The sequence below is a fragment of the Pinus tabuliformis genome, chromosome 9 (genome assembly GCF_031772625.1).
Source record: "Pinus tabuliformis cultivar Carrire ecotype Pingquan chromosome 9, CPIR1, whole genome shotgun sequence".
Classification (NCBI taxonomy): domain Eukaryota; kingdom Viridiplantae; phylum Streptophyta; class Pinopsida; order Pinales; family Pinaceae; genus Pinus; species Pinus tabuliformis.
In genome coordinates, this window is record NC_142307.1 from 315619816 (window position 1) to 315631761 (window position 11946).

An 11946-nucleotide genomic window follows, 5' to 3' on the forward strand; every position below is an offset into this window, starting at 1 on the left:
CAATGACAATGCCTTTTCCCAAATAATATATTATGCCCTCCACCCCATTTGTCTAAGTTACCCATATAATATGCACCTGACTCCTGATGATACTATACTGATGCTTCTTTTTTTTCAACTTCAATCCACCTATGATGTGAAAAAACATTGATATATTGTTAATCTTTTTGACCAGGCGAAATAGGATATATTCCCTCTTTTCTTAGAAAAATTCCTCACATTAAAAAGTCAGTCAAGTCTTAATTTCTTAATCAATTAAACATGTTACATTTCACTTTCTTCTCATAGTGTTGTGAATTTGTTAGTATGATCTGCAGGGCTTCTTGTGATTCCAGAGATTTTCGGAAGATTCAAAGCTGTTTCAGTGAATGGAAATGAGTGGTTGTATTTTCTCTTGGAGGATGTGAATGGTTTAGCAGAATATCTTCTCCAGCAACTTAAGGAAGCCACGCGGTTGACATTGGAAGCTTCTATAATGTGTTCCACTCAAATTGACTCTTCCAAATTTTTCCGTTGGGAGTACAGAACACTCTATTTTTATTCTTATTTGCAAAGAAAAGTGTACTTTAATGATATGTATGATATAGAGGTGCACCCAAATACCATATGGCAGCAACTTGTATGAATGGTTTAGAATAATAAGAAGAAGTGGTAGAATTATAAACGTTGCTGAGACTTGTGATTTTAAGGTAAAACAATGAAAATTTTGGTTTTATGACTATTAGTTATAATTCTAGACAATTACAAATTTGTAATCTGTTTTTGTTTTTTAATCATGTTAGGTTAATATAATAAAAATAAGATCATATCGTGCTAAGAGACAAACTCCATCCCTAGCTAAGGGAAGGGAAGTGATACTCTCACTCTCTTTTATAAGTGACACATAGGGTTCATAAAAATATATATATTGCTTAGATATATGGATCTGCACTCTATCTAACTGATAAAAAATGAATTTAGAAAGACGCGAAAAATAAAAGAGAACTGGGTGATCTAATTTTAGCACTGTATCTTTAACCTGAAATATAACGATAAACTTATCCTATTCTAGAGAAGTTGTGCATGCCCTTGGTTTGAGTAGATTGTTTGATTGTATTACATTTAACATTTAGATTTATTTTTTCATTTAGATTTGGCTATAGTTAGATCACCTAACATATCACATATTTTTCATTTATCTTCTTCTTCCATATGGGCTACCGACTTACGCGTTTCCTTTAAGCATCTGGTGCAAATGCTAGTTTTTATCCTTCCAAGTTAGATCAACCTGTTAGTAAGCTGGTATGGTTGGTGTCAATTAATATCCGTTCAAGATTAGCGTGCCAAATTGTAATCAGAGTTTCTGCCAAAGATGTACTCAGAAATATATTTATATGATTGATTCGGTAAATATTGTAATCAAAATGACAAAGATTGTGAATGAACGTGTCAAATATATCATAAACTGCCAAAACAATTTGTTACAGTGCCATCTCGTGATAGCAGAGTGAATACAAGTTGGGTGGGATTACAACCTACACTAAGAGGGGTATGAAGTTTGGTATAGAGCTGATGATGATCATGAGATGAGAGGACCTCCCTTGAGGTATTTAGTCAAGGCCAGCGCAACGAGGCCAATCATGGCAAAACGCCCATTCAACATCTCTGCCCCAGAAGACATTATTTCCTGTGATTTGCTCTCTTTGGACACTCCGTTGAACATGGGTATCAAAGAAGCAAGCGTGAAGAGAAGCGCGCTTCCAATAAACAGTGGAACTCCTCCACTGGCCAGTTGGGCGGTGAGGTCTTTCCCGCTCGCTATCTCCACCCCGACAGCTGAGACGAATCCGAGCATGGCGAATCTCCCGTTTATGGTTTCTGGGGGTGGCCCACTGAAAGCAAACACGTCCTTAAAGTTTGTTCTCAACTGCATTATTATTTATGTCAATTCAATTTAGTTCAGTGCATGGGCAGTGCAGTGCATGTTAATGTTAAAATTGGCGCTTGCATAATCGCTTACCGTCTCAGGAGGGGGTAGAAGGCGATTGCCTTGACTCCTTCGGCTGTGGATCCACATGACCCAAATTATGTTATATATAGAATAACATAAAGCCTTATAGAATAACATAAAACCTTCTATTCGTGGATACGGAGACAGCGACAGAATTACTAACGCCTGCCCTGCATTTTACTCGAAGCTGCCTGCTGGTTGTTGACCTCTCCGCTGGCCTCCGTTGCAGGAGCGGTGCTCCATTCATCGCCATTACTGATGCATTTACAGCGGCCATGATCGCAATATAATAATAATGAACACTATGTATGAGAACGAATCTAATTTATATGGATTTTGAGAACAAGAAGATAATGACCATATGAAATAGCTAAAGAAGAATAGCCACTATTGATCTGTTACGAGACCCCAGGGCTGGTTATTGTGATACATATAAGGGTGTGGAGGCCATATGGAAAAATCTACCTGCATTCATTGAACGGTAAACGCTTAGCCAAGTCGAGGTTTCTCTTCCTCGGACTATGTTTCCACGTGGTTGGATAAAAATTGAGACGTAGATCCTCGAACAACCGGCGCACCGCACTCGTATAAATCGTTTCCAACTAATGAAATAATGGAATAAGTATGGAAAATATTGATTTTTTTTGTGTTTTATTATAATAAAATTTATTTGTGAATAAGTATGGAAAATATTAATCTTTTTATATTTTATTATAATAAAATTTATTTGTGAATAAGTAGGTTATTAAGAAAAATATTGATATTTTTATATTTTATTATAATAAAATTTATTTCTGAATAAGTAAGTTATTAAGGAAATTATGTTGAATTGGATAAGTGTCTATGGGAAATAAACAAGGTTCATTGTCCAACTTTCACTCTCACACATGGTTCAAATGGTATGTGCTAAATAAATGGAAATAAACGGAGTTTATTATCCAACATTTCCTCCATTTGAATATTTTTTAAAATTTTACAAAGTTTATGTAATAATAAGTTTATATATTAGCATTATCCATCTTATTTCTTTCTCACTTATTTTGTTGTGTATGATGAAGAAAGGTACAATGGAGGAATTGGCCTAATGGGTGATGTATGTAGGTTTATTTGGTTTCGAAATAAGTAAAGAAGAATGTCCATAGAATAATTTTGGGTAAGTGATATTTGATAATTAATCAGCTTGAACACATATCTATGTGGAGGAATATTTGAAAATCTTAAGACTTTCTCCATTGCTAAGTGCTTATGTGACTTATCTTTCATTTATCATTGCTATCTTTTCCTTTTAATTTCATTGGAAATACTTTGATACCTTTGGACCTGATACTAGCCTTTCCTTTAAAATATTCTTATCTTTCTTGGTATCCCAAACCTACCTTCTTTTTTGGAAAACTTTGACTGCTCATAATGTGGTTTACTTTCTCTGTTCCTTCAATAATTTTTTTTGTCTAATTCCATCTCAATTTTGGACTTATGAAGGTTTGTTCTAAGAGCTAATCTTTGCTTCTAAACTATGGCAGTTATTTCCCAATCAATGATTAATCCATTCAAAACCTCTTCTTCCCTTTTTGCATCATTAAGCTTGAGTTTTAGACACAAAATTTCCTCTTTATACATTTTTATAATCTTTTTCCCCTATTTCTTGGTCAGTTATTGTTTCAAGAGGTTACTCTCATCTTGGAGCTTATTACAATTAATTTTCTTTTCTTCTAATTGTTGTGCCAGATTGTCTTCACTCTTAATAACTTCTTTAAATTTTTTACTTTGATATACAAACTCTTCATTATTAGAGTTATACGCACCTTCTTTATCTCACAACAACTTCTCTTTTCTTTTCATTTTCTTCCTTCAGATCATCTTTAATTCATTAAGGGCGTTGATGAGCTCCCCTTCAAGATCTACTATACTTTCTTCTTCTTCTTCCTTCAGGTTTGACTCGTTCTTAGATTTAGATTTATATTCTAATGCCATGAGTAAGAATTCATCAACTTCATCTTTTGGAGACTCTTGCCTATTTCCTTGTAATGCAATACTATCCTCTTCGGAGTAGAGCCCCTTTTTTCTTGAATGAATTCTTCTTATGAGATTTTTGACCTTTATCTTTGGGCTTTTGATCCTTTTCCTTTGTTGTCTTATCTCAATAAGGAAACTTGGAGGAAAATTTCCCAAACCTTCCACATTCAAAGCATTGGGAGGGTAAATTTCCCTTATACTTTCCTACCCCACGTTTTAGCTTTCTAGCAAACTAAGCCAACTCTTGATCAAATTCATAGTTGGAACATTCTTGGTGATATTTGTGATCGTTAGTCTTCATTGAGGCTTTAAATTATACCTCCTTTGGATCAACCTTCTCTTTTTCTATTCTCATTTCATAGGAATTCAGAGTTCCATGTAGCTCCTTCATTAAAAGACACTTTAAGTTTGACATCTCTTGTATAGATGAGACCTTAGAATTGAATCTCTTAGGAAGAGATATCAATACCTTTCGGGAAACTACTTCATTCATGAGTTCTTCTCCAAATCCTCTAATCATATTTTCTACCTCATCAATCTAAGAAAATATTCTAGTATATTTTCTTCTTTATTCGTTCTTAAGCTCTCAAACCTCATTCTAATGGCTTGAAGTTTGGCTTGATTAACTTTCTCATCTCCTTTATAAGTATTCTAGAGCTTGTAGCATACTTCCTTTGTTGAATTACATTGAATTAATTTTACTAGGTCATATTGATTAAGGCCAAAGAGAATTGCACTCTTGGCCTTTTCATTGTTCCCATAAACATTTTTACCATTTACATTTGTAGGAGGGGTTTCTGGGACAATATAATCAACTAATGCAAAACTCCAAACATCTACACCTAGGGACACGAGAAAGGCTTCCATACTAACTTTCCAAAATACATAATTTGTACCATCAAGGACTACTATATTTCTTGAATAACCATCTCGACTTTCTGGTTTAGCCATGATGCCCTATCAATTTACCTTTCAGTGGTTATTTTTCCTATAAACTACCTCATTCTATTTTGGTCTTCTTACTACTGAGTACTGCCTATTTATCCTATGTTTGGCACAGAAATGTTCGAACTCTTTCGATAAGAATTCTCCTCCTCTTACATATATGAAGCATTTCATCTTGATTTCCTTCTCATTCTCAACATGAGCCTTAAATATTTTCAAGTTACTCTGGGCTGCTAACCTGTCTTTCGGCAACATTATCCACATAAACCTAGTAAAATCATTAGTAAAAATAATAAAGTATCTTTGTCCTGATGGACTATTTGTTCTTGTGGGACCATACATATTCATGTGAGCCAACTTCAAAGGTATAGAAGATGACAACTCCTTTATTTTGAATGGTGTCCTTATCTATTTTCCAAACTAACAACACTTGCAGATTGGACTATCGGGCTTTAATAGTCTTGCTAAGCCTTAGACTACCCTTAAATTACTAATTTTAACTAGACTGTGGAAATTTACATGCCCCAACCTTTTGTGCCACGACCATGTTTGGTATGTTTTTCTTAAGTAGCAATTCATTGTGGAATCATCAAAAACATACACATTGTTATGAGCTTTTATTTCCTTTCCTACTAGCTTTCCATTCATATAGTTTTATATCTCATAGTCCTTTGAGTGAAAAGTCACATCATAGTCATTTTCACACATTTTACTTACACACAGTAGGTTGTTCTTGAGACCATCCACATATAGGAAATTTTTTTCTTGGTATTTTCATCTAGACTAAATATTCCCTTTCCTTTAATTTGTTCTAAATAATTATTTCCAAATGTGAGATCACCTTTGCTTTTCTATTTCCGAAACAATAATTTAGTCTTTTCCCCAATAATATGCTTAGAGAAACCAATATCTACACACCATTTTATTTTCTATTCATGTGCAGATAAAGAAATTCCACACTCCTCAACTTTTGTCAGTCTTATGTTTCCAACTCTTCATGTCTCCACTAATTATTCAAAGATTTATTGTCTAGCTACACAAACAAACCTTTTTTTTCATGCATTTTCCTTGTTTCCAAAGTTATTACATTTAAAAAAATAAATTTCATTTAGGAGGGGGGGGGGGGGGGAGCATTTTTCATGCCCATCAAATGAATTTCTAGACCTAGGATTTTGATTATCTAGATATTAAATTTTCATATATTTCAACTTTGACAGTTCTATGGTTAATGGATTTATGTCCAAAATTGTGACATGAAAAACAATGTCCATAAAATAATTTTGGGTACCTGATATTTGAGAATTAATAATCTTGAACAAATCGATTGTACCTTACTTTTCCTATTGGTTGATTTACATATCTATGTGGAGGAATATTTGAAAATTTTAAAACTTTATCGATTGCTAAGTGCTTATGTGACTTATATTTCATTTATCATCACTATTATTTCCTTTTAATTCCATTGCAAATTTTTTGATACCTTTGAACCTGAGACTAACCTTTCCTTTAAAATATTGTTATGTTTCTTGGTATCCCAGACCTACCTTATTTGTTAGAAAACTTTCACTGTTCACAATGTTGTTTAGTTTCTTTGTTCCTTCAACAATGTTTTTGTCTAATTCCATCTCAATCTCGGACTTATCAAGGTTTGTTCTCGGAGCTAATGTTTGCTTCTAAACTATGGTAGTTATTTCCCAATCAATGATTAATCCATTCAAAACCTCTTCTTCCCTTTTTGCATCATCAAGCTTAAGTTTTAGAGGCAAAATTTTCTGTTTATATATTTTTATAATCATTTTCTCTCGTTTCTTGGTCAAATATTGTTTCAAGAGGTTACTTTCATCTTCTAACTTATTACAATTATTTTTCTTTTCTTCTAATTGTTGTGCCAGATTGTCTTCACTCTTAATAGCTTCCTCAAAAATTTTACTTTGATAAACAAACTCTTCATCATCAGAGTTGTACATACCTTCTTTATCTCACAACAACTTCTCTTTTATTTTATTTTTCTTCCTTAAAATCATATTTAATTCATCAAGAGCATTAATGAGCTCCCCTTCAAGATGTACTACACTTTCTTCTTCTTCTTCGTTGAGGTTTGATTTGTTCTTGGATTTAGATTTATATTCTAATGCCATAAGTAAGAATTCATCAACCTCATCTTTTGGAGGCTTTTGCCTATTTCCTTCTAATACAAAACTAACCTCTTTGGAGTAGAGCCCATTTTTTCTTGAAAGGATTATTCTTATGAGATTTTTGAGCTTTATCTCTCGGCTTTTGATCCTTTTCCTTTCTTGTCTTATCTCAATAAGGAACTTGGAGGAAAATTTACCAAACCTTCCACATTCAAAGAATTGGAAGGGTAGATTTCCCTTATACTTTCCTAAACAACATTTTAGGTTTCTACCATACTAATCCAACTCTTGATCAAATTCATAGTTGGAACATTCTTGGTGATATTTGTGTTCCTTAGTCTTCATTGAGCCTCTAAATTCTACCTCCTTTTGCTCAACCTTCTCTTTTTCTATTCTCATCTCATAGGAAGTGAGAGTTCCATGTAGATACTTCATTAAACGAGACTTTAAGTTTGACATCTCTTATGTAGATGAGATCTTAGAATTGAATCTCATAGGAAGAGATACCAATACCTTCTGGAAAACCACTTCATTCATTAGTTCTTCTCCAAATCCTATAATCATATTTTCTACCTCATCAATCCAGGAAAATATTATGGTATATTTTCTTCTTTATTCATTCTTAAGCTTTCACACCTCATTCTAATGGCTTGAAGTTTGGCTTGCTTAACTTTCTCATCTCCATTATAACTATTCTAGAGCTTGTAGCATACTTCCTTGGTTGACTTACATTGAATTACTTTTATAAGGTCATATTGATTAAGGCCAAAGAGAATTGCACTCTTTGCCTTTTCATTGTTCCCATAAACATTTTTATCATTCACATTTGTAGGAGGGGTTTCTGGGACAATATAATCAACTAATACAAAACTCCAAGCATCTACACCTAGGGACATGTGATAGGCTTCCATACTGACTTTCATAAATACATAATTTGTGCCATCAAGGACTAGTATCTTACTTGAGTAAGCATCCAGACTTTCTAGTTTAGCCATAATGGCCTATCAATTTACCTTTTAGTGGTAAAGTTATTCCTAAAGGATCCTCTATCTGATACCAATTTTTGGGATCATGATTTATGTTACACTAGAACTCATAGGTTTTAGTAAACAAACACATTTCCAGAGCTGGCGGATCCTCAAGCGATGGTTAAGCACATGTCATGAAACACAGGGAGCATTGCCAAGTACAATAAGGGGAGCTATAATTTTACCATGATTGTTCACAATTGTTTTGCAGTATCATTTATTTCGTAAAAATCCCCTTAAAATCTAAGTGTTTTAGGATGGGGCTAGTCATGGATATTCAAGCCTAGGATTCCAAAAGGAAACTTTTGAATGCGTCATAAATAATTGGTCATCTCGAAAGAGTTTCAATGATTATCATCATTATCTATGTGTAATTCCAATGCTTTATTGTAGACCATAATATCGTCGAAGAAGACTAGCAAAACTTGCATAGAAAGGCTTTGAAAATTTTGTTCATGAGGCTCTAGAAGGTTGACGAAGTGTAATAAAAATTGAAAGTAATCACCAAAAACACATATTGACCTTCATATGTTTATTATTGAAAAACGTCTCTCCAGGATTTTCATCTAGAGGATCATTAATAATTAGGAAACTTGTGCTAGGTTCCTTCCTTATTTAATATCAAGACTACTACTCATGAGTAAGGCTTGTAGTAGGTTGTATGACCTCCACCTTCAACAGTTCTTGAGTGATATTTTCTCTTATATTAGTTTGTGCAAAATGGTGTTAATAAGAATCTACATTTTGTGGTTGAATTCCTGGGATCAAGGGAATGTTATGTTATTGCTCTCTTTAAAAATGGATAAACGTAGTCTTTGGTGTTTGAAAGACTTGATGATTTTTGTGAAGGAACAATTGAAAATTTAAGTGTATTTCTTATTTCAAATTATGGATTATCCATAACTTAATGGAATTAAATTGGCAAATAATTCTAGAGTGGCCTTTTTTTAATAATTTTTCGATACGATGAGCATTGACTATTTCAAGGGACCTTACCAAAATCCATTGAAGGGTGTATACATGTCCACCTTTAGAGAAATCTATATAGATTTCTTTGAAATACATTATGAGTGATCCCAATGTGCGTAGACACTCTACCCCCAATATTATATCATAACCACCCATATCAATGGAAAATAATGGGATTTGAGTGCTGGTGTATACAACCTATAATGATGATGTCTATTTAATAGTTATGAATTTGGGTACGGCCTGAGTGGTCACAACAATTTGGAACAATTTATTTTCTTTAAACCTATGAATTAAAGCATATTTTTCTTTAAACCTATACAGCTTCATCTGTTTCTTCTAACCTTTAGTATCTTCAAAATTAGGCTTCCTTCCATGTAAAAAAACTATTCAGTTGCAAGGAGGTTGTAAAACCCAGAAATGGAAATTACAAATGCACCACTAATGACAGGAATATTAAAGCATGGGATATCAAAAACACAAGTTATGGATGGAACTCGTATTCGTTATTTATCGAGGGAGGAATACGTAAAGAGCCAATTGTTTATCTAGGGATGGGAATCATAAATAACAGAAATGGAAGTCACAAGAAAATGCACCAGCAGCCTGCATGAATTTTTGTTTGTTAATTATCCAAATGATTACTGCACCCGTTATTTATCTATGCATGGGAATCACAAATGCACTAGGTCTTAACTTAATCCAAAATTATCATTCATTAGCTTGAATCAAGTCTCTTGCGACTCCACAATGTTTACCATCATCAAATGGAAAAAATTTCAACAAGCAATTGCGAAAAATCTAATGTATGGGTGATGAAACGGAGTGGCCTCAAGGGTTCTAAGGCCTCTGAGACCTTCACTAGCTTAAGTTTAATGGATATGAAACATTTACAACAATTTATAATGAATTAAAGTAGTTTGAATTATGTCCCTAACAAGAACATGAGTGTCTCGCCCAACTATAAATTCATATTTACTTTGAATGGAATTTTCTCACTCGAACACTCTCAAGTTTCAATGCCCGTACTTGCTAACATAGCCATCGATTACAGGGATAAAAATAACCATAAAAGAGGCTTGTCAAGTCTTGCATCGCATTCCTATGGTACTAGCATAAAAGCCCATAGCTAAATTGTCTGGCCATCTAACTGAGCTATAAAACCTACCATTTTCCAAGAGTACAACAATTCCTCACAAACGAAAAAAATTATACACAAATGTCTAACCATTTGACATGGAAACTATAGGCACTGGTACAAGTACATTTATTCAATAGAGGTCTGCAATTTTAAGCATATTTGATTCTCTTTTATGTATACTATTCTAGTAAAAAAAGATAAAAAATTAGAGGGGTAATTTAATGGCTTCTTTTATTCCTTAAATTTCTACACACTATGCTTTTATCTTTTACTTTGGTTATTTTATGAAGGATGTATCAAATTTGTCTTTTAATTGGGATTATATATGAAATTAAAATATCACCACTTATCATTCATATATAAATTAAAATACACTATAAATAGATTTTAATTACTTTTTAGAAAAAAAAAATATTAATTAATAATGAGGCTTAGTTGAGCATTTCTTGAGTTGCCTGGTCTACACCGAAAAACCTGTTGTCTCGTGCAATCGAAAATGACCATCGCTCGTGCAGCCGTTTCATCCACAGCCAAAGGCGAACAGATCCACAAGCTTCCAGCCCAGGCCACGAAGCTGAACCAGATCAGCAAAAGTGGGAAGGAAGGATTTTCTCGATGTGTATCTCACTACCCCAGCAGCGAAAAAGAGAAGAATGAATTGGAAAATGCGGATCTGGTATGCAAGAAGGTCAACCCGAGAGACCTGACGAGCATAGGCTAAGCTGGTAGCAGGAATGGTGCGTATACAAATTGAAGAGTGAGGGTTTGTGCAGATAGCTCTTCTGCATCTTTCCATATCCAAGGTCGAAGGGGATTCAATGACTTTGCAGACTATTTCGCCAGTCGGTCTGAAGAAAACTCAGTCCCCCCACCCTCCTGGGACTGGTCTCAGACTACCCTGCCATCACTGGAGGTCACGCTCACATCTAGAGAGGGTGATGCACACCAACTGATCACTCCTAAGGATGACCATGAAACAGATGTCGCAGAGCAGATCGATGTAGCCCATAAGGGCAGAGACCTAAATGTGCGCGACTCCAGGGCATCGGAGCAGATCAATTTATGTGGAAACCAACACCATGCCCTATATCGGAGGCTACCTGGAAATGCATGGGAACCGAAATGGATTCTATCCTCTCAACGAGGAATATCGGCCATGCATGGACCTAGATCGACCTCCCTCACCACGAGAGGGTGTATTAATCTCAGATCTGCCACTAATCTAATAGATCTAGCGCTAAACAAACAGAACAACCCACAACAAGCACAAATCTGGAGGAATTTACTCACAAAGGCTCCCTTCTGCACTGGATCACAACCCCAGATCATAGATCTGATTCAGGGACACACACTTGTCACGATAGATCTGGAAGCATCTGCTCCTAAAGTGCCCAACGATAAACAAAGTACCCTCTTTATCAGATACATGGAAGGGAACACACTATGTTTTATGATAGGGAGCTAGGAGGAGTTAAAAACACTCAAACAGAGGATACAAGAAAGGATAGGCATCACATCGTGCAAACAACTCCTGATCTACACAGGAAAAGTACTGCACGAGGAGCACAAACAAAAATAATACAACATAGGCAATGAATCAACCATCTACCTTAGCACAAGACTCCGTGGAGGACGTCCAGGCACGATCTCAAGAGGACCTTTGTCCTTCAAAGACACAGTGAAAGGGAAGAAGGAATCGTAAGCACAAATAGAACTGCAAGCTAC

At 34.8% G+C, this 11946-nt stretch overlaps 1 protein-coding gene across 1 annotated transcript; it reads right to left on the minus strand.

Annotated features, from left to right (window-relative positions):
* Positions 1–1558: 1558 nt before the first annotated feature.
* LOC149148488 (early light-induced protein, chloroplastic-like) lies at positions 1559–2267 on the minus strand. Its single transcript, XM_089442194.1, has 3 exons — positions 2113–2267; positions 2000–2042; positions 1559–1906 (listed from the first exon to the last, which is right to left on the minus strand). Exons 1-3 carry the CDS (start codon positions 2265–2267, stop codon positions 1559–1561), a joined length of 546 nt encoding a protein of 181 aa, XP_089298320.1.
* Between the last annotated feature and the right edge of the window lie 9679 nt (positions 2268–11946).

Excerpts from the sequence above, each read along its gene's own strand:
- LOC149148488 (XM_089442194.1), bottom strand. The coding sequence starts at position 2,267 with ATGGCCGCTGTAAATGCATCAGTAATGGCGATGAATGGAGCACCGCTC. Across the intron at positions 2,043-2,112 it reads TCCGTATCCACGAATAGAAG|CCGAAGGAGTCAAGGCAATC; the intron begins GTTTTATGTTAT and ends GTGGATCCACAG. Across the intron at positions 1,907-1,999 it reads TTCTACCCCCTCCTGAGACG|TTGAGAACAAACTTTAAGGA; the intron begins GTAAGCGATTAT and ends ATAATAATGCAG.